Genomic DNA, 19,071 nt, shown 5'->3' with positions numbered 1-19,071 from the left:
AACAGTGTGGAATAATACCCCGTTCCCTGTTGCAGGAGGGGTACCTTGATTATCACCTGCTGGGAATACAGCTTGTGAATGGCTTCCAAAACTGCCTCCCTGTCAGAAGGAGACATCGTTAAAGCCGACTTTAGGAAACGGCGAGGGGGAGACGTCTCGAATTCCAATTTGTACCCCTGAGATATCACCTGAAGGATCCAGGGGTCTACTTGCGAGTGAGCCCACTGCGCGCTGAAATTCATTGAGACGGGCCCCCACCGTGCCTGATTCTGCTTGTAAAGCCCCAGCGTCATACTGAGGGCTTGGCAGAGGCGGGAGAGGGTTTCTGTTCCTGGGAACTGGCTGATTTCTGCAGCCTTTTTCCTCTCCCTCTGTCATGGGGCAGAAATGAGGAACCTTTTGCCCGCTTGCCCACGAAAAGACTGCGCCTGATAATACGGCGTCTTCTTATGTTGAGAGGCGACCTGGGGTACAAACGTGGATTTCCCAGCTGTTGCCGTGGCCACCAGGTCTGAAAGACCGACCCCAAATAACTCCTCCCCATAATAAGGCAATACTTCCAAATGCCGTTTGGAATCCGCATCACCTGACCACTGTCGTGTCCATAACCCTCTACTGGCAGAAATGGACAACGCAGTTAGACTTGATGCCAGTCGGCAAATATTCCGCTGTGCATCACGCATATATAGAAATGCATCTTTTAAATGCTCTATAGGCAATAATATACTGTCCCTATCTAGGGTATCAATTATTTTCAGTCAGGGAATCCGACCACGCCAACCCAGCACTGCACATCCAGGCTGAGGCGATTGCTGGTCGCAGTATAACACCAGTATGTGTGTAAATACATTTTAGGATACCCTCCTGCTTTCTATCAGCAGGATCCTTAAGGGCGGCCATCTCAGGAGAGGGTAGAGCCCTTGTTCTTACAAGCGTGTGAGCGCTTTATCCACCCTAGGGGGTGTTTCCCAACGCACCCTAACCTCTGGCGGGAAAGGATATAATGCCAATAACATTTTAGAAATTATCAGTTGTTATCGGGGGAAACCCACGCATCATCACACACCTCATTTAATTTCTCAGATTCAGGAAAACTACAGGTAGTTTTTCCTCACCGAACATAATACCCCTTTTTGGTGGTACTCGTATTATCAGAAATGTGTAAAACATTTTTCATTGCCTCAATCATGTAACGTGTGGCCCTACTGGAAGTCACGTTTGTCTCTTCACCGTCGACACTGGAGTCAGTATCCGTGTCGGCGTCTATATCTGCCATCTGAGGTAACGGGCGCTTTAGAGCCCCTGACGGCCTATGAGACGTCTGGACAGGCACAAGCTGAGTAGCCGGCTGTCTCATGTCAACCACTGTCTTTTATACAGAGCTGACACTGTTACATAATTCCTTCCAACAGTTCATCCACTCAGGTGTCGACCCCCTAGGGGGTGACATCACTATTACAGGCAATCTGCTCCGTCTCCACATCATTTTTCTCCTCATACATGTCGACACAAACGTACCGACACACAGCACACACACAGGGAATGCTCTGCTAGAGGACAGGACCCCACTAGCCCTTTGGGGAGACAGAGGGAGAGTTTGCCAGCACACACCAGAGCGCTATATATATACAGGGATAACCTTATATAAGTGTTTTTCCCCTTATAGCTGCTGTATTTTTAATACTGCGCGTAATTAGTGCCCCCCTCTCTTTTTTAACCCTTTCTGTAGTGTAGTGACTGCAGGGGAGAGCCAGGGAGCTTCCCTCCAACGGAGCTGTGAGGGAAAATGGCGCCAGTGTGCTGAGGAGATAGGCTCCGCCCCCTTCTCGGCGGCCTTATCTCCCGTTTTTCTGTGTATTCTGGCAGGGGTTAAATTCATCCATATAGCCCAGGAGCTATATGTGATGCATTTTTTTTGCCATCCACTGTGTTTTTATTGCGTCTCAGGGCGCCCCCCCCCCCAGCGCCATGCACCCTCAGTGACCGGAGTGTGAAGTGTGCTGAGAGCAATGGCGCACAGCTGCAGTGCTGTGCGCTACCTTGTTGAAGACAGGACGTCTTCTGCCGCCGATTTTCCGGACCTCTTCTGTCTTCTGGCTCTGTAAGGGGGCCGGCGGCGCGGCTCTGGGACCTATCCATGGCTGGGCCTGTGATCGGTCCCGCTGGAGCTAATGTCCAGTAGCCTAAGAAGCCCAATCCACTCTGCACGCAGGTGAGTTCGCTTCTTCTCCCCTTAGTCCCTCGATGCAGTGAGCCTGTTGCCAGCAGGTCTCACTGAACATAAAAAACCTAAAACTAAACTTTTCACTAAGCAGCTCAGGAGAGCCACCTAGTGTGCACCCTTCTCGTTCGGGCACAAAAATCTAACTGAGGCTTGGAGGAGGGTCATAGGGGGAGGAGCCGGTGCACACCAGGTAGTTCTAAAGCTTTACTTTTGTGCCCAGTCTCCTGCGGAGCCGCTATTCCCCATGGTCCTTACGGAGTCCCCAGCATCCACTTAGGACGTTAGAGAAATGCTAATTAAATAGCCACTGGAATTTCTTCGCAGCTGCCCGCAAATGTGTACATATCCGTAGCATCAACACAAATAAGGCAAACATCAAGCTTCTGAAAATGGCTGCTGCAACTGAGATACCGGACACGTGATTTCTGAATGCAGGGTCACACATCCCAAAAACTGTCCGAAGACACCTGCATTTTTGCCGCCACTCCCTGTTAGCTTCCACAAAATGAATCCTCACTGGCAATATAAATAAATATATAAAAATATCATATTTCTTCACATACAGTATTGCTGAGACGTAGACATTTCAAGATTAATTACACCTTTGTATCGACAGCATATGAGTCTAGTTTAGCACAAGTCATCATCATCAGCGTGTATATTCACATGCCCTGTAGCAGGTGAAAAAGATATGCCTTCTACCCAGTGGCTGAGGAATGCACTGGAGGGGGGGGGGGGGGGTATGGTATATTGTATATGAAGGGGACACTGGGATGGATGGAGGGAAAGTACAATAGATGGGGGGGGGCTATGCCTGGATAAGAGGAAGGGGCAGTAGTATTGGGATGGGAGGGGAACCACCTTGCTAGAGAAGGAGGTACATTGGGCTGAATTGGGGGGGGGGGGGGGGCACTGTGACTGGGCTGACTGTGGGTTCTTGGCAGGGGGGCAGGGCACCGGCAGTCAGTTGGGCCTGTGGGCTAGTTGGGGAGGCAAGGTGGGAGAAGATTGGCGTTTTGCCCAACCCTCAAACTCCAGCAGCCAGCATCAGTGAGAAGAACTGTGAGGATGGAGGCTCCCTCAAGCTCTCTAGCTAACAGGCCGCCCCCCTCAGTGACTGCTGCCTCCCCTGGTCCATTTTTTCTCACTGCAGTATTAGTGGCTGCAGTATTAGTGGCTGCAGCGCCCCGCTCTGGCCACTGTGAGGTCACTGCCTCACCTCTCATCTCTCACTGTATATGCAGCTGAGTGCTGCAAATACAGTCAGTTTTTACTATAAAAATGATTAGAATAATACAAGGTCATAAATATCTTCTTTGTATTATTTTAATCATGTGCAGAGGTGGATTGGCCATAGGGTCCACAGGGAAGATTCCCGGTGGGCTGACGCACCCGTGGGGCCTGTTTTGTTTGAGGACATGTGGTCCTATTTATAGATATTATGAATAAGATGCCAAACAATTTGCATATATGAAAATGACTTTGTCTGTGATTGCAGATGATCTAGTGTATGCTCTGTCTGCCTGCTTGGCTGACATATAAGATTGAGTGAATAGTTATTGGGATACGGTTGGTGTAATAAGCAAGAAAATATATCTTTCTAAAGAATTATTTAGTTTTCTAAATTGTAAAGGTGTATCATATAATGTGCTCATAATATTTAATTTTATTTCCTTTTAACTTCCCCTTGATGCTGGACATCCCCACTATCTGGAAAGTCTTGGGGGGAGGGTGCTGCTGCCATGGCCCATGGCTAGACCATACACCTCTGTTTCTGCCCATGCGGGGCCACTAGTACAAATTTTTCCAGGGCCGCTTTTTGTTCCCAATCCACCCCTGATCATGTGTATAGTCAAAGCTCTTGGAATATGACAGGTAAGGCTCTGCCTCTCCTGTCTACGATGACTGCACAACACTGCTTCTAGCAGGTGCACAGTATATGCAGGCAATTGCTGGTTTAGTTGAGATGCATTTTCCCTCACTGAATTCTGTCTATGTGAAAATGCCCCTTCCCACCTTGGTTCTATCTCTCCAGTCGTAATGTTTAATACGCGATGAGCCACAGTCGTGCATATGTGTGCATTTACTTTCCTAGCATGTGCAGAGCAAATCAAAGAAGATGCACTACACAAACGGGTGCAGTATTCACTCTGTACCACCCCCAATGAGGGCATGTATTAAGGTTTTTGAAGTAGGCTACATAGTGTCAGATATATGAGTATTCTAAGTATGCATCTTAGATATACAGTATGTGATAGGATTGGATGTGGTGAACAAAGGACAGTTCTGTCTCAAGGATGACACCTAGGCAGCAAGCTTGAGAGGTTAGCTACAAGACCACAGCTATGATGGTTGGACAACTGAAACGTTCTAGCTGGTGCAGTTAAATTTGAGAATGTTTTCCTTATATCAGACTGGTTTCTCACATACAAAATGATACTCATGAAAATGAAAACAATTTGTTTAGCGCAAAAAATTATCAGTGTTTAATATCTAAATATTTGTTTTTGGTCCTTTCATATCTGTCTTCCATTAAGAAAGTGCCCAAGAAGCTTCTAAACCACAGTTTTATTTTTACAAATTGGCTTTTATAAGCAAACATTTATTTTTATTTCAGAACAAAATGTGTAGGTAAGAAAATATTTGAACTAAATGTTTTAAATTCCATGTGTCAGATGATGATTTGAGGAGTGTCTCTGACACCCTTATTAGTAATCAGGCCCCAGAGAAATGTGACGAGGTGCAGTGTGACTCATCATTGGTTAGCTATGCCCAATGTCTGGTCTACTACTAATACAATAGAGCAGAGGTTCTCAAACTCGGTCCTCAGGACCCCACACAGCGCATGTTTTGCAGGTAACCCAGCAGGTGCACAGGTGTATTAATTACTCACTAACACATTTTAAAAGGTCCACAGGTGGAGCTAATTATTTCACTTGCGATTCTGTGAGGAGACCTGCAAAACATGCACTGTGTGGGGTCCTGAGGACCGAGTTTGAGAACCTCTGCAATAGAGTGCTTAGCATTTATGTGACATATATTAACATGTACATCTTTCTGCCATTACCTTTTTTAGCTTTACAAAAGCTGAAATGCATACAAAAGTGTAGGCATAACTAGGAACCCATGTATCCACCATGTCACAAAATAATATTTCAGATCATTTAAATACCAACTGAAATCAAATAAACCGGAAATTGCAATAGATTTTTACAATTCTTTAGACTTATCAGGGACCTAAATTGTAATATATACGGTTGATTTTATGGTCAGAGGTGCCACAGTATCTGGATGTCCCATTTATTCATTTCCGGAACTCTAGTTACCGAAACAAAGAAACACTTTCTACAAAATTATTTGTGTGTTTCTTACCAGTAATGCCTGGGAGCCTCTGCAATGTGTGTCTGTGTTCAAATAGAGTAATGGTAGAAGGGTTACCACTTCTTGTAGGGAAACTAAGCTGTGGAGACCCCACCATACAACTTCCTTCCTGTGCTCATTGTTGGTCCACTTTGTTGTGTGAATGTGTGCAGTGGCACTGAGAGGGAAAAGGGAGGGAGGGTTGTGGGTTCTAATTTCCCTGGCCCAGAACAGTCAGTCATCCTGCCTAGTGGCTCCTCCTAGGTGCACACCACAGTCACTCTGAGTGTGACACTTTAGACCCTGAAGTGCAAGGAATCGGTGATGGGGACGGGGCACATATTGTTGTGTCCCAATAGGGTAGTGTCAGCTTTAACGGGGGATTCCTGTGTGTTGGGCCTTGATATTATTCATCAAAGAAAGAAAGAACTACATTTCCCTACATTCTATACTGTTGTTAAGTGCTTAAGGAGCTGTACATTTCTCTTTTTAGGACATCCGATAATAAATCTAACAATATTTTATAAGCATAACAATTATAGATGGCCAATAATTGTGTCATCACCTATTACTGAATTACTGCACCAATTGGCATCCAACTATACTAACACTTAAGTATATTTTTGTATTCATTAACGCATACATTATACAGCATAGTAGACACCCTACTACAGTTAGTAAGATTATTCAAGTTTACCATTATTATTCTCCTCTGTTCAAGATTTATAGGACAATTCTTTATTATTTGTGGTTGTAAACATGTCTTGCTGAAAAGACCTTGGACCTAATCACTGGGACGGTATGAACGTTTACATGACGACATCAGAGTTTCAGCTTCTATTTTTTGCATATTTTAGACTTACCCCTATCGCTAAACGTAAGCCTAAACCTACAAATAACATTAAATGTACTGTCGACAGTACATTTTACCATGTCAACATTTTACATATCGACATTCTGACAGTAGATATCGGTGAGCTAAATGGCTCAGGAGGCACTGTCTATCACCAGAGCCAGATTTACACACAATATATGAGCCAAAGGGTTCATGTGGACAACACAGGTACAAAAGTATAAACTCCTGGAAATTTAGTGAGTTTTGATCAGAGATGTGCGGAAAAGATAAGCTCACCTGCCATAGACTTTTTACTTCAGAGTTTTGACTATTTAAAATTATTAGAATATTTTTTTTGTATTTTTCATATATTTTATAGTCAAAACTCTGGTGCAAACGTTAGTATGACAGGAAAGGCTCTGCCTCACCTGCCTCACCCCATCGCACGTCACTGGTAGACATTCAGAAAATGTTGATCTGTTGTCAATGTTCTGAACGTCTACATTCTGACTGGATATTTCAACTTCATCTGCAACTACTCACATTTATGTTTATAGCTTACCAAAAACATCTGAATTCTCACCTGTACCAATGTAATTTTTGCTTTAACATATTCTTGTAAGTCCTGTCTGAATTACTATTGCTTTTTCCCCACTCTCACAACCAGTCTCAATTTTAGCAGTCTATTTTAACAGTGAACTTATGCAGTCTGAAAATTTTCACTGTAAGTTTTGCTTGTAATTCAATTACTTTCGACTATAATACACATTTAGCAACACCGTACTTTTACCTGAACTCCACCCCTCTCCCTTCCCTTACCTCCTTTCTTCCTGTCACCCTACTTTCAGTCACTTCTGCCCCACCATGGTCCTACTACCCCATCACTCAGCCTAGTTCCTTCCCTCCATTCTCTGTTACCTCACCTCATCTCCATCTACATCACACTGCATTCCCTCCCTGCCCTCCTCTTGCAGATTCCCCTCCTAGCTCAGAAGACCGCACTAACACTATGCCCGCTTTATCCCTTCCATCCAAATCAATATCACCTCAATGCTACAACAACCCTGATAATCTAATTTGCATCTCTCGCTCAAACTCACACCCCCTATCGTGTGCTCTATGGAATGCCAGATCTGTTTGTAACAAACTGGCTCCCACCCATGCCCTTTTCATCTCCAACTCCCTGCATCTCCTGGCCATTACAGAAACCTGGATTACTCCCACTCACACAGTTTCTCCCGCTGCTCTCTCTGCTGGGGGACTCACATTCTCACATACACCCCGACCTGGGGGTCGCCTAGGTGGTGGTGTTGGGATCCTTTTACCCTCTAGCTACTCTTACCAACTCATACCCCCTGAACCATCCCTTACATTCTCTATATTTGAGGTCCATGCTATACGCCTCTTTCAACCTGTCCATCTACGAGTAGCTGTCATTTACTGCCCCCCCCCCTCCCCCCCCCCGGCATGCCCTCCAAATTCTTTGACAACTTTGCTTCCTGGCTTCCTCACTTCCTCTCTTCTGACATTCCCTCCATTATCTTTGGCAACTTCAACATCCCAATTGATATCCCTACAAAATCCCCTGCCTCTAGACTCCTTAAACTTACATCTTCACTCGCTCTCGCCCAGTGGACCTCCTCCCCCTCCCATGTGAATGGGAGCTCACTGGATTTAGTCTTCACTCACCGCTGTGATATTTCTGATTTCTCCAACTCTCCATTTCCCATCTCAGACCACCACCTGCTCTCCTTTAACTTATCTCTCTCTGCTACTCCATCTCCACCTCCTAAGGCTACCATCACAAAACGCAACCTTGAGGCTATCAACACCACTTCCCTATCCTCCCTACTTGACTCACTTCTCTCTTCTATACTGTATCTCTCATGCCCTGAACAAGCCACATCTCTATACAATGCTTCCCTTACTTCTGCTCTTGACTCTGTTGCTCCACCAACCACTATTCACCCTCGCAGATCAGCACCTCAACCCTGGCACACCAAATGCACCAGATATTTGCAAAAATGCTCACGTACTGCTGAGCAACAGTGGAGGAAATCACACTCTAAGGCAGACTTCCTCCGTTTCAAACTGCTCTCATCATTCAGTGCTGCCCTTTCCCTCGCTAAACAGTCATACTTCAAGAACCTCATCTCCTTCCAGTCTTCCAACCCCCGGCACCTCTTTGCCACTCTCAACTCCCTCCTCTTCCCACCCCCACCTTGTCTCCCCCCCTCACTCTCTGCTCTTGACTTTGCCACTTACTTCACATTCAAAATGGACTCCATACTTTACGTCAGGACATCACATCCCACCAAAATATCAGCAACCAGCCACCGTCTATCCCTTACCACCCCTCTCCTTCCCTCTTACCAACTCTGACATCTTTCTCCCATGTATGTGGTGAGGAAGTCATGGCCCTCATTTGTTCCTCACCCCCTTCCACCTCCCTATTTGACCCTATCCCCTCTCGCCTCCTCCGCTACCTCTCTCTCTCTCTGCCTGCTCCCATCTTGCCCACCTCCTAAATCTCTCCCTCTCATCAGGCACTGTCCCTTCTTCCTTCAAGCATGCACTCATCTCCCCTATTCTTAAAAAACCTACCCTTGATTCACACACTCTCTCCAGCTATCGATCCATCTCTCGCCTTCCTTTTGCCTCCAAACTCCATGAGCATATTGTCTATAACCGCCTGACTGCCTTTCTTTCCTCCCATTCACTACTTGACTTATTCCAGTCTGGCTTCCGTCCTCTCCACTCCACTGAAACTGCCCTCACAAAAGTCTGCAATGACCTCCTATCTGCTAAATCCAAGTGTCACTTCTCTTTGCTTATTCTTCTTGACCTCTCTGCTGCTTTTGACACTGTGGACCATCCTCTCCTTCTGCAAATCCTTCACTCCCTTAGTCTGCACGATACCGCCCTCTCCTGGCTGTCCTCCTACCTCTCTGACTGTTCCTTCTCTGTCTCCTCTCATGCCCCACCCCCACCCTCACTTCCACTAACTGTAGGTGTCCCCCAAGGCTCTGTTCTTGGTTCTCTCCTTTTCTCTCTGTATACATCCTATTTAGGAGATCTCATTAGCTGTTTTGACTTACAATATCATCTCTATGCTGATGATACTCAAATCTACCTTTCCTCCCCTGACCTCTTTCCTGCTCTTCTCACTCATGTATCTAACTATCTCTCTGCTATCTCTTCCTGGATGTCCCAGCACTTTCTTAAACTTATCATGTCTAAGACTGAGCTGATCATCTTCCCACCCTCCCGCACAACCTCACCTCCCACAATTTAATTATCTATAGATGGCACTACTATCTCCTCTAGGCCCCCAAGTGCGCTGTCTTGGAGTAATCCTTGACTCCCCCCTTTCCTTCAAACCACACATTCTGCACCTATCACAAACCTGTCAATTTCATCTCAAAAATATTTCCAGGATCGGACCCTTTGTCACCCAGGATCCCTCTAAGACCCTTCATCTCAAAAATATTTCCAGGATCAGACCCTTTGTCACCCTGGATGCAACTCACTGGTCATCTCCAGACTGGACTACTGTAATCTCCTCCTGACTGGCATCCCTAACACATACATCTCTCCACTCCAATCTATCCTCAATGCTGCTGCCCGGATCATCTTCCTCACCAAAGCACTACATCTATCTCACCTATCTTACTAGCCCTTCATTGGCTCCCCTTCCCGTTCAGAATCCATTTCAAGCTTCTCGCACTCACTTACAAAGCCCTCACTCACTCCTCTCCCAGTTACATCTCTAACCTTATCTCCCTTTACTCTCCCGCCCGTCCTCTTTGCTCTGCTAATGTACGCCGCCTCTCCTGCCTTCTGATTACCTCCTCCCACTCCTACCTCCAAGATTTTGCATGTGCTGCTCCCTTTTTCTGGAATTCTCTACCTCTCCCCCTCAGACTCTCCACCTCTCTACAAAACTTCAAGTGGGCTCTCAAGACACATTTCTTCACCAAACCCAGCCATCTCTCATCATAAGCCTTCTGTGGCCCACGCTCACTTTCTACTCCATCTGTGTCACCCCTGTCTGTGTGCCCCTCCCCTTTAGAATGTAAGCTCTCACGAGCAGGGCCCCCTTCCCTCATGTGCTTTTACGTCTCCTACTTAACTTATCTTCTTTTCAATACTCCCTTTGATGGCACCAGATCCTTCGGTTTTCTGACACCCTGATACTAATTTCAGTGCTGTTTACTGATGCAGCTATGTTTATATACCCTGTACTTGTCCTATATTGTATTGAACTGTAAGTCACTGTCTTCATATTTTGCTTATATGTTTACTCTGTAATTGGGAGCTGCGGATCCCATGTGGCGCCATATAAATAAAGGGTAATAATAATAATACCCATGTCACCATTTTTGGTAATTGCATTTTGTTTATATTTTTTGTACAAATCAAAACAATGTTTTTTAATATAAATGTCTGATTGGAGTTTATTTTATTGCAAGGGATGGTTATAAAGTGGTTGGAGGCTGGAATGGGACATGTAGTTGCAATTCCAGGTAACCAAGGTGTTTCACGAAACCTCAAGCTAGGCACACCGCTTGAAGTGGTTTCAAGAGACCACAAGTTAAGCTGACCACCCAGGAGCAGATGTGCAAAGCCAAGACACTTTGTTAATGACTTTGCGCAAAATGTTATCCTTTTGTGTCTGTCTTAGTTTCTTTGTGAAAGTAATAATGATGGCAGTTCACCATTTGTATAATGTACTGTCATATAATATATAGTCATATGATGTAACTTAATGATAAGTGTACTGTTGCTAAGTACTGTGTAATTAGTGCTGCTGATTTATTGACCTTTGAATCTGTTAGATAATAGTGTGGAATGTGCAGCACATCTATGAAAGTCACAGAATATTTATCTTGGACATGTGTACAGAAACTTTGCTAAGTTCATGTTTGTGTATTAATAGTAATCCTCCCAAGCATTGCGTGCCAAGATAACATGTGCATCTTGAAAAACCAATAAGAGACTCCTTAGGAAAGTATACATTCTTCCTTTCCCAAGCAATGCCATTATATTGTGCCAAATCACTATAGAAAACTGACTCAAGTCAGAACCATATTTTTCTATTTCTAAATTCAGTTATGATTACAGTATATAATGATTACAGTATATAATGGTTACAATTTAGCATTTTAACTGTCAGCTGGTTGGTGACTCGCTGAACAATTTATAGGTCAGTGTTTAATATTTTGTATTAAAAGTATCTGAACAATTTACACAATAGAGACACGTTTTCAGTAAACCTTTCATTAAAAGATACATACTTAAGGTAAAGTATACAAAACCATACTGTCACTGTCCTCCTTTAATATTGGAATAAACATAGAAACATTGCATTTGATGGCAGATAAGAACCCATCTAGTTGGCCCATGAACAAACACACTCATACTCACTAGGGTTAATTTTTGTTTTGAGCCAATTAATCTACCAGTATATTTTCGGATTGTGAGAGGAAACCGGAGTGGCAAGAATGCCTGACTACTAATATGTCTACAGTTAAGTTAAATAATTTTTTCATTGTGTTTTTATGTCTGCATCAAAAATATCCTCATAGTCTTACTGAGTGTGCAAAATTTGGCAACATTTAGATATATTTTTTGCATTTATTTTGCTGCTATATTTTCATGTCACAGGCAGTGGTGAGCACAGGGCAATGTCATACCCCAACATGACCCTCTCCAGGAGGGACAGAATGCTCTGCTTCTGGACTTTCCTCTTAATTTATGATTGCCATCACCTGTAGTGAAACACCTTTCTTATCCAGTAACCTGTTAATCACAGGTGCCGGCAATCATACATTAAGAGGAAAGTCCAGGAGCAGAGCGTTGTGTCCCTCTTGGAGAGGGTAATGTTGGGAGGTACTGTATGCAGTGTGCCCACCATGAAATAATCTCTAAGCATAATGAACTATATTACGTTCATTATGCTGACATATAATCTTACCATACAGCATAGAGCATCTGATAACTAGGGATTTGTTGATTCTGTGACTCAAGCCACATTTGAAAGACTTTACTGTCATAGTATCTTTAAATGTCATGAGTTTCCCACCTAGGCCCGAGAGCAGTTTAAAAATCTAGATAATCAAAACCAGGTTTGTTATTTTAATTACCTAGAACAGACTATTATGCGAACTTAAGTTGGGTACACACTACATGATGTGTGTACCCAGCAACATTGTCAGTGACGGGATCTGGCGGGGGAAGCATGACCATTCACACTTACCGATGCTGGCAGCGACGGCGGGGGTGCATGGCCCTTGCTAGCAACGTCATCCGTCGGCCTTGCATGTTGGTCTGATGGAGGATGCCGCTGATGACATGCGGGAGCACGCATCGTCATCGACATCGCGGCCACACACTACAGGATGTGCCTGATATGTGGGTCCAATCCACCGGATCGGACAACATATTGTCTAGTCTGTTCCCTATGCCCAGAGGGGATGTGGTTACGATCCCGACGACCGGGATCACGGCGGTTAGCATACCTACACCGGGATCCTGTCCACCGTAATGCCAGCAGGGGACCCAAGGCTATTCCCACTCGTGGGTGTCCACGACACCCATAGAGCGGGAATAAAACCTGTGGTGAGCATACCTAGCCACCGAGCCCGCAAGGGGCTTCGTTGTGCACGCCCCCGTGCCGGTATTCTGGCGAATGGGATCCCGGTGTCGGTATGCTGACCACCGGGATCCCGACCACCAGTAAAGCATACCCAACGCGCCTAGAGCCCCGGTGGTTAAGGGGTGCATAAAACACTGAATGAGTGTCACATTTAGATATACATCCTGCATTTCTGATGCAGTTGAGATGTGAAAATATCGGTCATAATTACAATGCAGAAGTATAAATTGCAACACGCAATTATCACCCTTCTAGTGCCCGGGACAGAGCTTGCTAGCATTGCCTGTCCTGGTAAAGGATTAGAAGCTACCACTATCACTTTGCTTCCAGGTTTGGATGCAGTGAGCTTAATACTGTACCTCTCCGAGAAAGTATGCAGTACAGTAGCCCATAGGTTACAATAGGCTAAACCATCTTCAGATGGCGTTAGCGGCCAGGGCCAAGCTCTGGAATGCAAAGGTACATCCAACAGATTAGAAACTTCTGGGGCTGCTTTATGGAGTCATGTTTATCAAAGAATATTTGGGGGATATATACCTCCAAAATATCAAACATTAAATATTAAGAATCTCCTGAATGTAGCAAAGAGGGGCCTTGCTACATTCAGGAGATTTTGAATATTTGCAGGTACACCCCAAAATGTGATGTTTTGGAGGGATATCTCCCAAATCTTCTTTGATAAACATGCCTCTAAGTTATTTCAATGCCACCACACAGAGTATTGTCTGCTGACATGAATGAGAACAGCCCTCAGTTTACATATAAATCTGCTGGCTGCTGCTTCTCCATGTCAGTGTGACGCTTGGAGTGTGGGCCTTAGCTATGATATCACAGCAAAGTGCCACACTCCCAGTGCCAAGAGGACACTATGGTGCTCCCATCTACTGAGGTATGCAATGTGGGTGAGGGGGCACTGCTTCCAATGTGTGGGGAGGTACCACCAAGAGCGACCACAGCCCTAGCGCAGGCACTGTACTACCACAATATGTTTGTAATAGTCCTCCAATTATCCTCAGTAGCTGTAAATGTTTACCAAATGTACTGTCTTTAAATGTATACCAAGTTACTCCTCACATGTCAGCAAATATTTCCTTGTTATGTGTAATTTGCAGTTTATGGTAATATTAACTGTAATTTGGTGTTAACAAGCCAGAATATGTATTTATAAGATTCTCCATACTTCTTAAGGCCCTTTATCAAGTTATGTACCTTAAAGTGACAATGCCTATATATCCCTGGGCCTGACATCACTATTTCCATTATTTGCTACCTATCCTGGGTACTCTTGTTGTGTCAGATGATTGACCTTTACTTTGTCTCTGACCAATTTTCTTTGCTGCTTGTTCTGACCTTTGTATGTATGCTGCTGATTATATAGCTACTGTCCTTTTGTATAGGACTTAATTTGCCTAAATTCTCTTGTCTTTTTGTCACTAATTGTAGAATAGGTAGTTAGCGCCTATAGCTACAGTATATGCACAAGACCTAGCAGAAAACAAGTGCTGGTGAACACCATACATTCTATATGAAATGGGGCTGCTAAAAAAAGACGGTGACTAACCTGGCTTTAGTGGGTGACTACTGGCAACACTGGTGACCGTTACTGTATTTTTCCTCCAGATTGAAGCTTGTACCTGAAGACGTTTACCAGAAAAATATTTCCTGTTTGGAAAAAGAAAATATTGCTAACCGCTGCCAAAGGGGCTCCACAAAGCAGTAAGTCACATGATTTTCTTCATAGGCAACATGATGAAATAACATAAGCACCTAACACTAATACTACAACCAGATAAAAGTTGCTTTTCTATTGTTGTTTCTCCAAACTGAAGCATAAATGATCAGTTATAACCACCTGTTCTCGCTACAACATGCCGAAAATATACCTGAGCAAGCCATCCTTTTATACAGTATGTAGCCTATAAACTCCTATCATGGCTAGATGTGTTTAAGGACTGCATTCCAACCGCAGACCAGTTTTAAAATGTTCAACTAAATAGGTTTATTAAGCAGATAAATTAATTACTTTCCACCAAATGGCAATGGGTGGTCTTCTGTATGCCGGCGGTCGGGCTCCCGGCGCTCAGTATACCGGCGCCGGGAGCCCGACCGCCGGCATACAGAAGACCGGTATGCTGGTCGCCGGGAGCCCGACCGCCGGCCAGCCGTAGTGAACCCATGGCAATACATAAGACTGTAATGTGGGGTACAGACTTTAACAATGGATCTAACTGACTGACCGACATAGCGACTTTGGCAAGGATGCACAAAAACCATATTGTGCATACACACTTACCTACTTGCTGCACAATACAGTGTGTTTGGTCAGATGATCCCATTTAAATACACCAGCCCAGTTTTTATGTCATTTTCAGTGGTTCCTGTGGCCAACATATTTCGCCATCTGTACACACAATAATATGTGATTGTTATATTTGTAGGATATACTGTATCTGCCGCGTAGCACAGCTGATAAAAAATATATGTGGAAGGGGATCCGTTCAGGAATCATGGTCATACAGTAGATGAGTTTTGATGAATTTTCTTGAAGTAATTAATAATAATTCAGAATGTGGTCATGTTGAAGGTGCTATTGTGCAGCATGGAGGGCACCAATGGTCATAGGCCCTCATTCCGAGTTGTTCGCTCGCTAGCAGATTTTAGCAGCATTGCACACGCTAGGCCGCCACCCTCTGGGAGTGTATCTTCGCTTAGCAGAATTGCGAACGAAAGATTAGCAGAATTGCGAATAGAAAATTCTTAGCAGTTTCTGAGTAGCTTGAGACTTACTCCTACACTGCGATCAGCTCAGCCTGTTTTTTCGTTCCTGGTTTGACGTCACAAACACGCCCTGCGTTCGGCCAGCCACTTCCCCGTTTCTTCAGACACTCCCGCGTTTTATCCTGGCACGCCTGCGTTTTTCCGCACACACCTTGAAAATGGTCAGTTTGCACCCAGAAACACCCACTTCCTGTCAATCACACTCCGATCACTTCAACGATGAAAATTCTTCGTTCGGACGTGAGTAAATCTACTAAGTTTTGAGCAAAAATACTTAGCGCACGCGCACTGCGTACCATGCACATGCGCATTTTCGCCTTAATCGCTCCGTGTGTAGACGGCAAAAATATTGCCAGTTGCACTTACCTACAGAACTAAACCTCTGATAGCATATAGGCCCTCATTCCGAGTTGTTCGCTCGTTAGTGGTTTTCGCAACGGAGCGATTTGTCGCAAACTGCGCATGCGCAATGTTCGCAGTGCGTCTGCGCCAAGTAAATTTGCCAAAAAGTTAGGTATTTTACTCACGGCTTAACGAAGAAATTTCTTCGTTCTGGTGATCGGAGTGTGATTGACAGGAAGTGGGTGTTTCTGGGCGGAAACTGGCCGTTTTATGGGTGTGTGCGGAAAAACGCTGCCGTTTCTGGGAAAAACGCGGGAGTGGCTGGAGAAACGGGGGAGTGTCTGGGCGAACGCTGGGTGTGTTTGTGACGTCAAACCAGGAACGAAACTGACTGAACTGATCGCAGTGGCAGAGTAAGTCCCGAGCTACTCAGAAACTGCAAAGAAATTTCTATTCGCAATTATGCGTATCTTTTGTTAGCAATTCTGCAAAGCTAAGATTCACTCCCAGTAGGCGGCGGCTTAGCGTGTGCAAAGCTGCTGAAAGCAGCTAGCGAGCGAACAACTCGAAATGAGGGCCATAATTAGGTGACCAGTGCTACTCAGTGTATAAAGGGTATACTTAATCCACTGATTGAGGTTTTTCTAATATTAATATTCTAGGTATTTATCTGGCATTGTGGGGCAATGTGTATCTCTGTGGGGCAATGTGTATTTGGCACTGTGGGGTTATATGTATCTCCATGGGGCAATGTGTATCTGGTGGTTCCGGTATGAATGGTCGACCATGTTATGGTCGACAGTCATTAGGTCGACCACTATTGGTCGACATTGACATGGACACATGGTCGACGCATGGAAATGGTCGACACATGAAAGTTCGACACATGAAAAGGTCGACATGAGTTTTTTTTACTTTTTTTGGTGTCGTTTTTTGCGTAAAGTGACTGGGAACCCCAATTAGTGCACCGTGGACTCTGCCTGCGTATTGTGTAAAAAGGGGACTCTGCCTGCGTACTGTGTAAAAAGGGGACTCTGCCTGCTCACTGTGTAAAAATGGGACTCTGCCTATGTGCTGTGTAAAAAGGGGACTCTGCCTGCTCACTGTGTAAAAAGGGGACTCTGCCTGCTCACTGTGTAAATAGGGGACTCTGCCTACGTACTGTGTAAAAAGGGGACTCTGCCTGCTCACTGTGTAAAAAGGGGACTCTGCCTGCTCACTGTGTAAATAGGGGACTCTGCCTACGTACTGTGTAAAAAGGAGACTCTGCCTGCTCACTGTGTAAAAAGGGGACTCTGCCTGCTCACTGTGTAAAAAGGGGACTCTGCCTGCGTACTGTGTAAATAGGGGACTCTGCCTGCGTACTGTGTAAAAAGGGCACTCTGCTTGCATACTGTGTAAAAAGGGGACTCTGCCTGCGTACTGTGTAAATAGCGGACTCTGCCTGCGTACTGTGTAAATAGGGGACTCTACAGCCGTAATGTGCAAAAGTTGAATGAAGGTGTGCTGAGAGACGACACAAGGGGTAGGTGATAGTGTGCTGAGAGACGACACAAGGGGTAGGTGATAGTGTGCTGAGAGACGACACAAGGGGGAGGTGATAGTGTGCTGAGAGGTGACACAGGGGGTAGGTGATAGTCATGTTGGCATGACCCATTTTCAGTGGCCACGCCCTTTCTGGTATGTGACCTCGCCCCTTCTGGTGTGTGGCCACGTCCATTTTTTCGGCGTTCGCACATACTTGAGTTTATGTTTTTGTGTTTTTTTGTGTTTTTTTTGGGGGGGGGCACCACTCTTCATCTTGCCATGGGATCCGAAAACCCTAGTTACGCCTCTGGTGATGGGTGAACACACTAACAAAGAATGGCGCTATGATTTACTTACCAGTCCCAGCGCTGACTCCATGCTTGCCTGCGCATTTGCCATTGGACTCCAAAATGGGATCTTGCAATTTCATGAGATCTTGCGCATGTGCAGGGCAACCGGCTGGATCAGTACGTATCGCATCAGCACTAGGCCAGGAGAGAGGTTGCCAGAGTGATGAGTTATCGTTACGCCTCCTCAGCCACTGTCTTTTTATACATCTTAGTGCTAATACATTCTGCATCGCAGCGATGCCAAATATCACTTAGCGCTGAGAAAAGAGGCCACATAATACACTTAACCCTCTGTTCCTTAAGTAGCTTCTCTCTGGCTGATGCTCTAATCAGCTATACTCTGTCATACTGCAGTGTTTGTGTAGAGGCAAAAAAAGGGATAAATGCTATTCTTCAGGTACGTACACACTGGTCGATATTTCGCCCGTTCTATTGAATGGCTGATATATCGTGGGTCCGTCGGCCAGTGTGTACGAACAATATCTCTGTGAACGCCGTCGTTCACAGACATATCGCGTCGGCCCTGCTGCACAGTTGATGACCAATATATTTACCGATATATTGGTGTATTTGCTGTGTGTTGTACGGGTAGTCAGCCGACCGCTCATACACACGCTGCAGCAGCCGGTGGTGATTGACAGCTGAACTGGTGCGCATGTAAAAGCCCGCCCAGTTCGTGACGTCAGTCCCAATGGATCTGCAGTGTGGTTGTTCAACACACTGCCCGGTCCGTCCATTGATATATCTGCAGATCAACTGATCTGCAGATATATCTATCAGTGTGTACCCAGCATTACTCTTCCAAGTTGTTCACTATGTCAGTCACCAAGGTGCTAATGCAGTGATTGTAGAAAAGAGATTTCTCACCTGGCAGCTTTTAGAACATGGATTACCATGGTATCAAATTTAGACCACAGAGCAGGTCAGGGAGCATCTAGCTAAAGTCATAGCTATTGCAGACAAAAGTCTCCTTAAACATTATTTTCAATAGAATACA

General features: G+C 45.0%; 1 protein-coding gene across 1 annotated transcript in view; it reads left to right on the top strand.

Moving 5' to 3' along the window:
- Positions 1–19,071, top strand: part of SHROOM3 (shroom family member 3) — a 502,164-nt gene that overhangs the window by 122,988 nt on the left and 360,105 nt on the right. Inside the window, exon 2 of the mRNA XM_063919658.1 lies at positions 14,698–14,793. Coding sequence (XP_063775728.1) covers positions 14,698–14,793 — 96 coding nt within the window. The remainder of the gene's footprint in view (positions 1–14,697; positions 14,794–19,071) is intronic.

The sequence above is a fragment of the Pseudophryne corroboree genome, chromosome 1, assembly GCF_028390025.1.
Source record: "Pseudophryne corroboree isolate aPseCor3 chromosome 1, aPseCor3.hap2, whole genome shotgun sequence".
NCBI classification, from domain to species: domain Eukaryota; kingdom Metazoa; phylum Chordata; class Amphibia; order Anura; family Myobatrachidae; genus Pseudophryne; species Pseudophryne corroboree.
The sequence above is the reverse complement of the archived record's forward strand: the minus strand, read 5'-3'. Positions and strand labels throughout refer to the sequence as shown.